The 15,132-nt window shown below is 42.0% G+C and overlaps 2 protein-coding genes across 2 annotated transcripts in view; one reads left to right on the top strand and one right to left on the bottom strand.

Moving 5' to 3' along the window:
• NKIRAS1 (NFKB inhibitor interacting Ras like 1) overlaps window positions 1-11,480 on the bottom strand; it is a 39,682-nt gene extending 28,202 nt beyond the window's left edge. Inside the window, exons 1-2 of the mRNA XM_047099904.1 lie at window positions 11,392-11,480; window positions 4,049-4,159 (exon numbers count right to left, since the gene is read on the bottom strand). Of these exons, the coding sequence (XP_046955860.1) occupies window positions 4,049-4,142 (94 nt within the window). The 5' untranslated portion in view covers window positions 4,143-4,159; window positions 11,392-11,480. The remainder of the gene's footprint in view (window positions 1-4,048; window positions 4,160-11,391) is intronic.
• Window positions 11,481-11,706: 226 nt separating this feature from the next.
• RPL15 (ribosomal protein L15) lies at window positions 11,707-14,666 on the top strand. The gene is made up of 4 exons (XM_047099520.1): window positions 11,707-11,779; window positions 12,456-12,644; window positions 13,121-13,257; window positions 14,310-14,666. The coding sequence occupies exons 2-4, from the start codon at window positions 12,473-12,475 to the stop codon at window positions 14,613-14,615; spliced, it is 615 nt and encodes a 204-aa protein (XP_046955476.1). The 5' UTR covers window positions 11,707-11,779; window positions 12,456-12,472; the 3' UTR covers window positions 14,616-14,666.
• The last annotated feature ends 466 nt before the right edge of the window (window positions 14,667-15,132 follow it).

Here is a 15,132-nt window from a genome sequence, read left to right as displayed (position 1 = left end):
TTTTGAGAGTAAAAGGCATCTTCAAACATATGAAGACTAAAAAAATGTATCATGTATGTTTCCTCAGGTAACTATTTGAAGAGGCTTTCCATCAATGTTAGCGCATAATCATCAAGAGGAAGATATCAGATCGAGAAAACAGACCCTAACACAGAGGTACAGGAAATCACACGGACAACAGTAAATATCATTATTCAGAAGCCCCAGGATTACTACCATGTACCAGGCATAGAGGGCATTTTAAGGGCTGTCATGACCTGATGCTCCGTTCCTTTGTACAACCTCTAAAACCCATAAAAAGTCCTGAAAGATATGCTTCACCAAAACGGCATAAACCCAAAGAAGATGACAAGATACCTAAGAAACAGGAACTCAAACCCAGGAAGAAAGAAAGGTAAAGAAAAGCTCCACAGTGATAGCTGTGTAATAGGCCTGGATAAGAGGATCACTAGCTCCTGGAAGGATATGGCCAAGGGGAGAAAAAGAGAATATCTGGTATAGCTGACTTTGTAAAAACTGAGAAATATGTATACATGTAGAAGAATTAGCAAAAAGTATAAACAAAACTAAAGAAATAACAAAGCAAATATTAGCCTCCAGAATAACAAAAACAAAGAAACAATCATAGTACAGAACATTGCTCAGCTAAGAATATTTACATGTGCCAGCAGCTCTTGAACTATGGTCTAAGATCACTTGATGTCTCCTTTCAGGGAATCCATGTGGGCAAAACTATTTTCGTAATGATCTAAGACATTTTTCTTTTCCACTGTGTTGACATTTGCACTGATGATGCAAAAGCAATGGTAGATAAAACTGCTGGCACCTTAATACAAATCAAGGAAGAGCACCAACTGGATTAGTTGTATTTTTCACCACATTTGCACTTTGGGAAAAAAAAGCCAATTTCACTTACGAATGCCGTTCATGAAGCATTAAAAATTACTGACTTTATTAAATCTCAATCCTTGAGTATACATACTTACATTTTTTAATATTCCATGGGATTAATGGGAGTGTGCATAAAGTATTTCTGCATAATGAATTGTGGTAATTGTCTGGAGGAAAAGCTCTTGGGTTTGAGCGGCAAACTGAAGTAGCCACCTTTTTTTTTTTTTTTTTTTTTTTTTTTTAAAAGACGAAATGACAGGGGCACCAGGGTGGCTCAGTTAGTTAAGCAACTGACTCTTGATTTTGGCTAAGGTCATGATCCCAGGGTCCTGGGACTGAGCCCTGCATCAGGCTCTGTGCGTGGAGCCTGCTTAAGATTCTTGCGCTCTCTCTCTCTCTCTCTCTGCCCTTCTCCCCTGCTCGTGTGCTCTCTCTCTTAAATAAAAAAAGAAGAAGAAGAACAAGAAGAATAAGAGGAAAGAAGAAGAAAGAAGAAGAAGAAGGAATGACAGGAAAACTATGTTATTTGGGGGTATTTAATAGACATTTTCTCAAAAATGAATTAAGGAAGGGGCACCTGGGTGACTCAGGCTGAGTGACTGACTCTTGATTTCAGCTCGGGTTCAAGCCCCAAGTCAGGCTCTGCACTGACAGGATGGAGCCTTCTTGGGATTCTCTCTCTCTCTCTACCCCTGCCCCCAAAAATAAACATTTTTTTTAATAATTAAAAAAATGAATTAAGGGAGCCTATGGTTTTCAAGGAAAATAACTGACACTATTTGTTGTCAATGATGAAATGTGAGCTTTCAAGAAAGTGAAAATAAGAACTGTATCTATCCCCATGAACTCAGTAGCTTCCCAGTGCTGATAAGACTGGTGATGATATTAATAAATGTTACCTGGAAGATCCGCTTATCTCAGTCAGCCAGCATTTTTCAAATGGCCCATTTACGATGTTAAAAAACCACTGTTGGGTAAAAATCCCATTCGTTGGGGTGCCTGGGTGGCTCAGTCAGTTAACTGTCTGACTTCAGCTCAGGTCATGATCTCACAGTCTGTGAGCCCCCACGGCAGGCCCTGTGCTGCTGGAGCCTGCTTCCGATTCTGTGTCTCCCTCTCTCTCTGCCCCTCCCCCACTCATGCTCTCTGTCTCAAAAATAATAAAAACATTAAAAAAAAATTTTTTTAATTCCATTCATAGTCCAAGATAGATCAATGAGATTTTAATGTAAGAGTGGGGATAGTTCACTGATGTGGTTTCAGATTCCATATCGCAATAACCTTTGAGTAACCACCACATGTTGAGTTTTAGTGAAATACCAAAAAAGAATATCCACGATAATCTGGAAAGGCTATTAACATACTACCTCTTCCAATGATTTATCTGTATGAGGCCAGGTTTTCTTCATATATTTCAACTAAAAAAAACATACCACAACTGATTAAATACAAAAGCTAGTAGACATAATCCAGCTGCCTTCTAGTAAGCTGGACATTAGATTTTCAAAAAATGTTAATCAGGGGCGCCTGGGTGGCTCAGTCGGTTAAGCGTCCGACTTCGGCTCAGGTCGTGATCTCACGGTCCGTGAGTTCGAGCCCCGCGTCAGACTCTGTGCTGACAGCTCGGAACCTGGAGCCTGCTTCTGATTCTGTGTCTCCCTCTCTCTCTGACCCTCCCCCCATTCATGCTCTGTCTCTCTCTGTGTCAAAAATAAACGTTAAAAAAAATTTTTAAAAAAATGTAAATCAATGCTCATCCTCACACCAAATTTTTGAAATATAATTTTTCATAAAAATGTTATCTTAGCATGTAATAAATGTATTATCTAAGAAATTTTAAAATTTCTCAGTTTTATTTCTAACACAGTAAAAATATTGAATAAAACCTAAACAAAACCTGTTTGGGGTTTTTTTTTTTTTTTAAATGTTTGTTTATTCTTGAGACAGAGACAGGGTGTGAACAGGGGAGGGGCAGAGAGAGAGGGAGACACAGAATCTGAAACAGACTCCAGGCTCTGAGCTGTCAGCACAGAGCCTGACGCGGGGCTGGAACTCACGAACTGTAAGATCATGACCTGAGCCGAAGTCGGACGCTCAACTGAGTCACCCAGACGCCCCCCGTTTGGGGTTTTAAGAGGGTCAAGGGATTTTCTCCACCAGACATAATTTATTTTGGCACAGGCATAAATTAGAATCAGGAGGTAATAGTGCAGCATTTGTGGCAGGAGAGATTCTGAAACCAAAGGGTTTCAGAACTGCTGGCACCAGCATCCTAACAAAACCAAAATTGTTAAATATTATTTTGGGAAGGTAGAAGAGAAGCAGAGCTCATCAAAATGGTTAATAAAAGTACGATAGAAATGTGCTCTGGGGCACCTGGGGGGCTCAGTTGGTTGAGTGTCCAACTCTCAATTTCAACTCAGGTCATGATCCCAGGGTTGTGGAATTGAGCCCCACATCAGGCTCTGAGTATGGAGCCTGCTTAAGATTCTCTTTCTTTCTCTCTCTCTCTCCACCCCCCTCCCCTGTTTGCATGTGCTTGCTGTCTAAATTTAAAAAAAGTTTTTTTAATTAAAATAAAAAATGAAATAAAAAAAGCCAGGGATACTGTCCTTTTCACCTCTGTACCCTCACAAAGCCTCATCACAGCCGTATTTAGTAATCATTTAACTCAATGAATGCGTAAATGAATGATATAACCCAATTCACAAAATTAGGTCATATTAGAGCAAACAGCTATTTCTCCCATTTTTACAACTTATACAACAGTACTGGGAAGTCATGTTTGAAACCTGAATGAGAGATCATTCAGTCTGTTCTCAAGTCAGTGATTCTATGACTCTGAGACAACTATTCATTACGTAAATACACAGGAAACCACATATATAAAAGGTTACACACACACACATTTGTTTTCTTAACTGTTGTAACTTACAGCAAATACTCTTGAATTTCAATAACTAAGATTTTTTTTCTCTCCCCTATTTACCCCCATTCCCCTGGCTTTCAATCTCTGTTGACTTCTACTACCCTTTACGTCCTTCTGGATTACACCTCACTTTCGTGTACCATCATGCACCTTTAGGTTAGCATGACCAACAAAAGACACCGAGCAGTTCCAAGAACCTACAGAGAAACCAGACAAAAAAAGTCTTACCAATAGTATGATTCCCATAAAGGAGCTGCTCCAAAATTGCTGTTTTCCCCACAGATAACAAGCCACAAACCACAACCTTGCAGCCCTTTCCCATCTTCTCTCAGGATGTCACTGTGAAGAGAAGAGAAGATCTGTGAAACTGTACACTGTTCAAATCCTTTTTCTTTCTATGTTTAAATAAGTCATACACACAGAGGGGGGAATTTCAAAAATAAAAAAAAATATATATATACAGTAAAGCATATGCTTCCAAACCCCACTCCTAGTCTGCCATTTGCTCCTTTAGAACAATCAGTTACCAGTTTCTTAAATATTTTTGCAGAGCTAATCTAGATAAACACAAGAATACATATAGATATAAATACATGTATATTTTTTTTAAAAACACACATTTTATACAAAGAATACTTCAACATTGATTATGTCTACAGGAATCTGAGTCAAATCCTAGATGAAACCAGTTCTTGAAAGATACTTCCTGCTCATCAAGATTTACCTGGAAAAATCAACATTTAAGCAAAACTTTAAGGAGACAGGAAGACAAAAATTTGGATAGAGAATGATCCTAATTTTTTAGAGAAACATTAATGCTATTAAGTTCATCAATTTTTATGAAGAGAGTGAGAAACTGGATTTTGGTAGCCACTTGGTCATACTACTTTTTGAGTCACACTTCTTAATGCTAGAAAAATTGCTCAGGCACTTTAAACCAGAAAGAAAGTGAAAACTCCTTTCTCCTAGCTTCTTAACATATCCAAGGAACGGCAAGACCAGGTAATATTTTCTTCATTCTCCTCAAAGCTTTGATTTCCCAGAAGTCAAGGCATCAGAAGCCAGGGCAGAAAGGGAAAAAAAAAAAGTTCACTGAATACAACAGAGTAACTTGAGAAAGGAATTAAAATTTCCACACTGCCTTCTGCCATCTCCACCACCTTATTTCCCCCAATTCTCTTCTTAAGAAGTACAGAACATGCAGTAACTCAGACTAAAAGGGATGCCACGACTCCTTCAAGGCAGAAACAACTACGCCAAGAAAGTACAGGTGAGCATTCAAAGGGTTGCCAGGTACCTTTCTGCATGTGCATGTGTGTTGTGCATCACTATCGTGTGTGTGTGTGTTATTGTTGTTGTTGTTGTTGTGTTTTACCAACACAATATTAAGCAACAAATATTAAGCAACAAATGAACTTCCTATAACTCTTCTCTATTTTCTCAAGTCTATAATACTTTATGACCCAAATCAGCCACGACACTAATCTGCTGACAGGAACAATTTTAATGCTACGATTATTGTAGCACTGTAATAACACAGCACTCATTTCCAGAGCAGTCCATTACATTTTACTGGTAGAGAAATAATCATCACTTACGTAATGCAACCGTTATTTCCTAGGTGGCATGCTTGGGATCCTTCCAAATCTTCCCAAGAATATTTATCACTTGTTTCCACAAGAACTATGTCTCTTAAGGGACTTTTTTTTTTTAATGTTTATTTATTGGGGGGGGAGGGGATGAGAGGGGGAGGGACAAAGAGAGAAGGACACAGAGAATCCCAAGCAGGCTCCGTGCTGTCAGTGCAGAGTCTGACGTGGGGCTTGAATTTAACAGCCCACGATCAAGAACTGCGTGCTCTACCAAGGTAGTCAGCCAGACGCCCCTCTTTTTTATAAATATATTTTCAACAAAACTGCAATAGAAAAATTCTCAGCCTTTATTTGTAATTGGAGAGCTTTGTGTAATATAGATAATCTACGGTAGGTATCTGCTATGTCAGCAACTATGGCCTATTGTAAAACATTTTTTACACATACCTCTAAATTTATGATTAATCTAATGTCATCTCATTTATCATAGGATTCTACACTTTCTGTATATTGTGGTCTCCTCTAAGTTATGATGCCACTGAATCTTTAACGTTTTTTAAAAAAGGTTTTTAGTGATAATAGTGAAAATTTAAAGGGAGTTGCCACTTGACCACATGTCACCAAAAGGATAAAAAATAAATCTGACAGAGGATAAGAAAAATGATGGCACTATCTCTACAACAATTCTGTTGTCAGAAAAGGTTGCTGTTGGAATCTAAATTCTAATTTTTCTATTATTATTTCTCTTCCTCTAAAAATGTCTCAGTCCCAGCAGAATTTCTAAATACCAATACTTACCTTCTCTCCTCTTCCTGTTCAATATGAAAATGTCCCTTTACCACACATTATATCAACCTTCAAACAAATACAAGTTGTTTAAAAGGGCAGGTACATACTGTAGTTAAGTGAACCAGGCAGTTAAAAGGAAAAAAAAATTATTAATAGCAACAGACCTCCCCACCCATCCCCCCCACAACACACACACTCCGTAAAATGGAGGCTAATCCAAGTTCTGGGGACTGTATCAAACTGGGAAAATGCTGAAACCAACAGAATCCTGAGAAATTCAGAAATTAAATATATGAGTCTTTGGAAATGGTTTTAATATATCTGCTTTAATTTTTTTTAATGTTTATTTTTGAGAGAGAAAAAGAGCATTAGTGGGGGAGGGGCAGAAAGAGAGAGGCAGAAAGCAGGCTCCAGACTCTGAGCTGTCAGCACAGAGCCCCACGAGGTGCTCAAACTCAAGAACCAGGAGATCATGACCTGAGCCAAATTCAGACACTTAAGTGACCGAGCCACCCAGGTGCCCCAATATATCTGCTTTAAAAGTGGCATACTACAATTGTACTTTGATCACTCATTGATATTAGGATTAATGGATGAAGTGTGTTAAAAATACCCATTAGTTTGAATTTCTGTGTGTGTGTGTGTGTGTGTGTGTGTGTGTGTAAATAAACTGGGGAAGTTGTTTAGGTATATCAGAGAATCTCCATCAAGGGCAAACAGTACAAATAACTGAATAGAGGTTACTCAAACACTAGGTATGGATTTTAAGATATTTTACAAGGAAGGAAACAAGATAAAACAGAGTAAACCATGTTAAATATATCATACCATGAGAAACAAAACAAAGATGAAAGAATAGATGTCATTAATCAAAGCATAGCTGAAACATTCTAAGTTCTTCAAGTGACCTGCTACCATCAAGTATGAACTTATAAAACAAAATAACATTAGTATTTAATGTAAGGCTTTGAACAAATAACATTAAACATTCACACAAAAACGATTTTCTATATATGATCATGATGGTGGGGACTTACATTACATGTATGGAAGTGGTTCTCACACTTTTATATACTCAGATTTACAAATGAAAAACTACTAGCAGCTTAGTTCTTTAAGTATTATAATGTATCACAATTCCCAAACATAATAAATATGCACCATTTCCTTCCAACACAAAAAGGAGGTCATCTGCAGTACCCTGAATGGGCAGTAAATCACATGAATAGATCCTGGGGGTGGCCAAGCTTCCTTTGTAAATATAGCTTTCAAGTGTTTGAAAGGCTCCAGAGTAGATGGATGACCATTAAGGTTCCTTTCAACACTCTGAAGCTATGACAGCAGAAATTGCTTACCCAGAAACTGCATCTGAGATTATTAATACTGAGATTAGTACAAAAGCACTAGTTAGAACTACTTGGTACAGTCCACACCCTAAGTAACTGCTGGACAATAAAATTCAGTCTGTGACCTATTCATCTTCATCTGATACATACGACTGGAGAGAACATGCTTAACAGGGAAAATTCAATGCAGTCTTAACTACATATTGCTTTGCTTTCCAGGCTAATCAATAATGTTGCTAGAGAATAAAAACATGACCTGATCCATTCCTGTGTAAAACACTGAGCTTGGTCAATATTCCCTTTAAAGAGCTGTCAGAAACCACCGCCCCAAACTGTCAGTACTTACATTTTTCTAGAGAAATCATTCTACTTTTATAAGTAAAACACAAGTTTTTTCATGCTACCAAAATAATATTAATACTGAAACAAGATCATAGATGTTATAGATCATATTATGAAGCTTCATGTAGGGAAAGCATCTACACTGTGTATTTATTTATCTATGCAAACATCATGTACTGTGTGCAACACTTTTACTTACCCACATATGAAAGCATTTCACATAAACATACATTAAAGTTTTGTAAACAATATTGCAAATAAAATATAATAAGCAGATTCCAGCCTTCCATTCTTTTATTCATTCAGTAAATATTTACTGAAGTCTTACCAAAATGCCAGGCATGAGGGACAAACTAGGGGGCAAAACCAGAAATGATACCTGCCCTCAGGAATCTCAAAATCAATTGGAAAATACCAGTCCAAATCTTGCAAAACTGCTAGGAAACAAATTAAGAAACAAAACTGCAAAAGCTAATTTGGAAATTAGCGATTACTCGCATTGCCAGAACTTCTTTCCAAATGATTCAACCAACTTTGTAGTCTAACATGGTGCTCAAATTCATGACCAGGAGATCAAGGGTCACATGCTCTACAGACTGAGTCCTTTTTTATTTTTTAATTAAAATTTTTTTATAATCAGTCATTCTTTTTTTTTAGTTTATTTATTTTGAGAGAGAGAGAGACAGAGAGAGAGACAGAGAGAGAGAGAAAGTACATGTCATTAAGGGGCAGAGAGATGGGGGGGAAGAGAGAGAAAAAGAGAATCCCAAGCCGTCTCCTCCCTCTCAGCAGAGAGCCTAAAGCTGGGCTCAAACCCAGCAACCGTGAGATCACGACCTGAGCCAAAGTCAGATGCTTAACTAATGAGCCACCCAGGCCCTTATAATCAGTCATTCTTGACTCATTTTTCTCACACCCCACATCTGCTCCATCAGTAAATCCTCTACCTTTGAAACACATCCTGCGCTGGACTACTTACCACCTCCACCACTCATCAGTGGTCAGAGGCACTATCTTCCCTTACCTGGTCTCTCAATGATGCCTAGGTCATAATCCCCAACACCTGCGAGTATTTTATTTTACACAGTAGAAGGTACTTTGTGGCTGTGATTAAATTAAGAGCCTCAAAATGGGAGATTATCCTGGATTATCTAGGTGGACCCAGTATAATCACATGTGTCTTTTAACAGGGAGAGAAGTTTGTCAGAGAGAAACAAAGATATGAAGATTCTAGGGGCGCCTGGGTGGCTCAGTCGGTTAAGCGGCCGACTTCGGCTCAAGTCGTGATCTCGAGGTCTGTGAGTTCCAGCCCTGCGTCGGGCTCTGTGCTGACAGCTCAGAGCCTGGAGCCTGTTTCAGATTCCGTGTCTCCCTCTCTCTGACCCTCCCCTGTTCATGCTCTGTCTCTGTCTCAAAAATAAATAAAACGTTAAAAAAAAAATTTAAAAAAAAGATATGAAGATTGTATCCTGCTGGCTTTGAAAATGAAGGGGTCAGGAGCCAAAGAATGCAGGTGGCCTCTAAAAACTGGAAAGCTTAGGCAAATGGATTCTCCCCTAGTTTCTCTAAAAGGAACACAGCAGGGCACCTGGGTGGCTCAGTCCCTTAAGCCCTGACTCTTGATCTCAGCTCAGGTCATAATCTCACGGGGTTGTGAGACAGAGCCCTGGGCGACTGAGCCCCTGCATTGGCTCTGTGCCAACAGTGTGGAGCCTGCCTGGGATTCTCTTTTGTCCTCACTCTCTGACCCTCCCCCACTCATGCACGCCCTCTCAAAATAAATAAATGAACTTAAAAAAAAAAAATACATAAAAGGAACGCAGCAATCTGATTTTAGCCTACGGAGATATCTGACCTGTGTAAGAGAACAAATTTGTGTTGTCTTAGCCAGTATATTTTCTGTAATCAGCACAAGGAAACTAATACAACCTCCTAGTCTCTCTGCTTCAACTTTTTCCCCTCTTTTGGCCTCAGAGCTGCAATCCAAATAATCCTTTAAAAAATGTAAATCACAAGAAGTCACCCGTTTGCTTGAAATCTTCCAATACTTTTTGGGTGCCTGGCTGGCTCAGTCAAAAGAACATGTGACTCTTCATCTTCAGCTCCTGAGTTCCAGCCCCATGTTGGGTGCAGAGATGAATAAACTCAAAATCTTCCAATAGTTTTTGAATTCAGACAGTGTGAAAACCCAAAGTCCTCCTAAGAACCTTCACCTCATATCATAGGCTAGTTTCCCTTGTGGCAGATTGCTGTTTTTGTATGAATCCAGGCATACTCTAGCCTCCAGCACTTTTCCTTTTGATTAAAATCAGTCCTTACATCTCTAAGGCTTACATCCTTCAGGTCTTTTTTCCCAAATGTTATTTCTCAGGAAGACTTATCCTGAATATTCCTTCCAAAAATTTTGACGCCCACACTCACTATCCCTTCCCTCCCTTAAATGTTTCGGGGCGCCTGGGTGGCGCAGTCGGTTAAGCGTCCGACTTCAGCCAGGTCACGATCTCGCGCTCCGGGAGTTCGAGCCCCGCGTCAGGCTCTGGACTGATGGCTCGGAGCCTGTTTCCGATTCTGTGTCTCCCTCTCTCTCTGCACCTCCCCCGTTCATGCTCTGTCTCTCTCTGTCCCCAAAAAAAAAAATGTTTCTTTAGTACCTATCACCAAATATAATACATATCTGATTTACGTTTATTGTCCATTTCCAAGAAAGCTAGAATTTTCACGTTGACTACTGCTGCATCCCCAGAAGCTGGGACACTACCTGGCACGTATTAACCATTCATCAATATTTGCTGACTGAATCAATGATCCATGTGAGGATTCTTGGAATGGTAAAGCTACGATTAATAAACAAACAAACAAAAAGGTAATAAGGGGGGGAAATAACCCAAACAGGTATTAAAAGGTAAACTACGTGACTGCATCAAAAATGAAAATATTCTGGAGACGCAAAAAACTGGTAAACAATTTTTCAACAAAGAACGCAGCAAAATGCATTTTCTCGGCATTTCTTCCCGAAACGCTCGCACCTGCCAAGCAGGTCATACTATTTTGGGCAAAAATAAATATTTTGCCTTTCTATAAAAACTATGATTCTGACGTAGCAAATCTGGGAGAAAGTCGGTAGAGAGGAAAGGCACGGTCATGGAAAGGCGCCCAGCCGCCAGTGCTCCCCTCCCTAGCCCCCCAGTTCCCCACCCTCCCACAGTCTTTAGGGCAAAATCCCTCCGAACCGGGGCCTGCGGAGGCTGAAGCCCGAAGGCGAGGCGCGCGCCCCCACCCGCGAAGCCCTGACACCCCGAACGTCTTATTTGGTGGCTGGGGCAGCGTCGTGGGGGTCTGCTACAGAGCCTCGGGCAGCGTCGCGAGGGTCTGTCACACAGCCTCCGGGCTCAGACTAGAGGGAAAAGGGGCACGGACAGCGCCGCACTGGGGAATTCGCCCCGGATCTCAAGTGGAAAGCCTACGGTGCGTGAGGCGGTCCCTCGGACCTCAAGGCACAGACCTGTACACCTCCGCAGACTCCAAAAGCAGCGGCGCTCCGACAGCGCGGCTCCACCACTGGCTTCGGCCACCAGAGCCCCGCCCCCAACTTGCCTCCTCCCGGCTGCAGCACGGTCACGGACGCTCGCCGGCAGAGGCCCAGCCACCCACTCTTGCCCTTTGAGCTGCCCCTGCCTCTCAAACTCACCCCCTGAGGAACAGGGGGCGGGACAATAGGGGAGGCTGCGCCCAATCCCGACCGAACTCCGCCCACTAGGCTCGCTGCTGGAACTACATGTCCCATAAGGCCACAGCTTTTCACCGGAAAGAGGCTCGCCGATGTAGGGGAGGAGCCCAAAAAGGACTGTGGGAGAAAGGCTCTTTCCTTTCCGTCTGGCGGCAGCCATCAGGTAGGCTGTGTTGGTGGTATTCGCTGTTTCATCCGCCGCTGATCTCCCTTCGACTCGGCCATCCAGACTCGGGGACCCTGCGTCCTCGGAGCTCCTCCTGTCTTCTGTGTGGCGCGAGTTCGATCAGGATGCGGGGCTGCGCGGGCGTGGAGAGGCGGCCCCCGGAATGGGCTGGGGCGATGATGTGATGGCGGCGCGAATTCGAGCGGGGCCTGGAGCGTGAAGGGAAAGGAAGCATGGGGCTGAGGGATGGGAGGCCGGGCCTAGAGGGTCTTAAAGCGAGGTCTGCGGGTTGGGTGGAGTAAGGGCTTTTTCCTCAAGAGTTAACCTTGGAGGCAGCGGCTGTAGCACTTTTTCCCTGTCGTGTCTGCGAGCTCTCTTTGCAGGCCAAGCCCTCGGGGACGCCGCCTGCCGCATCCCTCAGCCCCCATCAATGCCCAAGTCTAATGCCATTCATGTGTCCAACAAAAACGTACCGATTGCCTCTCTGCGCTGCTCCGTGCTGGGGTCGCAGAGGTGACAGCGCTGCTTTCCTTGGGCGCGGAAGTGGGGGTTGGGCTGGCTAGCCTTTGCATTTCTTGCATAGCCATTTTCAGCCTCCGTGGTTCCCTTCTGGCCGGTGGGGAACTAAGATGGACGCAATCTTGCCATATTTTAAATGCATGATGTTTTTTAGTTCAAAGGTAAGCCAAGATGGGCGCTTACAAGTACATCCAGGAACTATGGAGGAAGAAGCAGTCCGACGTAATGCGCTTTCTTCTCAGGGTGCGCTGCTGGCAGTATCGCCAGCTTTCTGCGCTCCACAGGGCCCCCCGCCCAACCAGGCCCGATAAAGCGCGCAGACTGGGTTACAAGGCCAAGCAAGGTGAGCGGACTCCGCGTGGATGCTTAAATAAAGTTTGTTCTTGGGGAAATTCTAGAAACCGGTAATTAGAGGTATATGCCCCAGTGCCTTCCATCACTTAAGGCTTTGTTGGTAACTGCCTTCGGCTTAGCAAAAAGCCCGGAGGTTGCTGACGGGTAAACCCTGGACAGAGTCGTCTAAAGTAGCGAGAGTGTCTTAGATTACAAATCTGTAGGAGTCTGGACTGAAGCAAAACAACAGCATAAAGTGGGAATGAGAAGTTAATCTCCCTGTGTGATCAGCGTAGAGTACTTTGAAAAACCCTGGAATGTGTTCATTTTTAGAATAAGTCTTAGATGGGTATTTGTTTTACTTTCATCGGATACATATGCGGCTTATGATCTGAAATATATTTGATGTTGCAGCATTTAGTGGCAAGTCATGGAGTCTTCCATTCTTACGTCTTTTACAAGGCCACTGTAAATTTGTTTGTACAGGTTATGTCATATATCGGATTCGTGTGCGACGTGGTGGCCGCAAACGCCCAGTTCCTAAGGGTGCTACCTATGGCAAGCCTGTCCATCACGGTGTCAACCAGCTGAAGTTTGCCCGAAGCCTCCAGTCTGTTGCAGAGGTAAGTGATCTTTTAGTAGCAGTTGTATCGATCACCTGGAGATGGTGGAGGACTCTGATTGATAACTTGAGCCCCGTTGTGTTTAAAACGCGGTTTGTGATTTTTACTTGTCTTGGTAAAGTGTTGCTGTCCCAAGAGTCTTTGTTACTAACCCGTCTTTGTGTATAACGGAAAGTGTTTTATGATTAGCGTGAACCTTGGAACCTGAGCTTTTGAAGGGCGGTAAACTTTTGTCTTAAAGAGCACATTTCCCAGATGCGTATAAGCTGTGCATTTATTGATATGGCTAATTTTCTATGTTCCGGTCATAAGTTGTCTTTCTCGGTTAGTAAATGAAGCTGTATTCTGTCCCAGAGGTTGACCAAACAAGGGCTTCGTTGCCCTCTGTAAGCTAAAAATGTTTTGTTTTTGTTTTTGTTTTTTTAATTTTTTTTTTCAACGTTTACTTATTTTTGGGACAGAGAGAGACAGAGCATGAACGGGCGAGGGGCAGAGAGAGAGGGAGACACAGAATCGGAAACAGGCTCCAGGCTCCGAGCCATCAGCCCAGAGCCCGACGCGGGGCTCGAACTCCCGGACCGCAAGATCGTGACCTGGCTGAAGTTGGACGCTTAACCGACTGCGCCACCCAGGCGCCCCTGTTTTATTTTTGTTTTTAAAAGAAAAGGCAAAAACGACTTACACTCAAGAGACCATTGTGGCCTGCGAAGCCTAAAATAATAGGCTAAATATTACCTTTCACATGAAAGGTTTGCTGATCCCTCAGTTGTGTTAGGAAAAGATAAGGTTCCTCAATTTTGTTGGCCATATATCGGAGAGGGGGATAATAGACAACGGTTTCAAATCAATCCTAAGAATGTTTACATGGGTTATTTTAGTAAGTCTTCCTTATACTTTGGGTCCTAGCCTCTGGGGAGATGCTTAGTAAAATACTTGAGTGCTTAAGTGAACGGCCTATGTCTTTGTCTAGTGTGTAAATTAAAGAGACTTCTTCCTCATTTCCTACTATGGGAAATGGAAGGCTGACCTTGGGTCTTTTTTTCCTATTCTAGGAGCGAGCTGGACGCCACTGTGGGGCTCTGAGAGTCTTGAATTCTTACTGGGTTGGCGAAGATTCCACATACAAATTCTTTGAGGTTATCCTTATCGATCCATTCCATAAAGCTATCAGAAGAAATCCTGACACCCAGTGGATCACCAAACCAGTCCACAAGCACAGGGAGATGCGAGGGCTGACATCTGCAGGCCGCAAGAGCCGTGGCCTCGGAAAGGGTCACAAGTTCCACCACACTATTGGTGGTTCTCGCCGTGCGGCTTGGAGAAGACGCAATACTCTCCAGCTCCACCGTTACCGTTAATACAAGTAATGTTTGTAAAATTCTTACCTAATAAACAATTTAGGACAGTCATGTCTGCTTAAAAGTGTTCTTTAATTTGTCTGTTAAAATTAGTTGTCTGCAGATTGTTCCATGAATGCATTGTCAAATTATGAAAGTTAAAGTGCAATAATGTTTGAAGACTATAAGTGATGGTGTATCTTGTTTCTAATAAGATAAACACTTGTGTCTTTTGCTTTATCTTATTAGGGAGTTTATATGTCAGTGTTTAAATGCTGTTTGGTATAATAGGTGTAAAATAAATTCTGTAAAAGTGGAATGCAGAAGCTAGCCATGTAGATTTGTTGGTGCATGTAATGAAACCTACAGCTTCATTGGGGTGATGTTATGCTCTGCTGGTTTACTCTCAAATGTTTGTTCTTAGGGGGTTGGTAAGAACAAGCTTTTTAAATTGGATTTTGCTTGGAAACGTGAAGAATATCCTAATCTTTTATCATGATGATATGCAGAAAAATGTTAACTGGGAACCACATTTTTA

Source organism: Lynx rufus, unplaced genomic scaffold (genome assembly GCF_022079265.1).
Source record: "Lynx rufus isolate CCGP_SWC_20201006 ecotype Redwood Valley unplaced genomic scaffold, mLynRuf1.p SCAF_5, whole genome shotgun sequence".
In the NCBI taxonomy this organism is placed as follows: domain Eukaryota; kingdom Metazoa; phylum Chordata; class Mammalia; order Carnivora; family Felidae; genus Lynx; species Lynx rufus.
The sequence above is the reverse complement of the archived record's forward strand: the minus strand, read 5'-3'. Positions and strand labels throughout refer to the sequence as shown.

What these genes read in the sequence shown, in the direction of transcription:
- RPL15 (XM_047099520.1), top strand. Translation starts at nt 12,473, where the DNA reads ATGGGCGCTTACAAGTACATCCAGGAACTATGGAGGAAGAAGCAGTCC. An exon ending in GGGTTACAAGGCCAAGCAAG is followed by an intron (nt 12,645 to 13,120) that starts GTGAGCGGACTC and finishes TTGTTTGTACAG; the next exon opens with GTTATGTCATATATCGGATT. An exon ending in GCCTCCAGTCTGTTGCAGAG is followed by an intron (nt 13,258 to 14,309) that starts GTAAGTGATCTT and finishes TTCCTATTCTAG; the next exon opens with GAGCGAGCTGGACGCCACTG.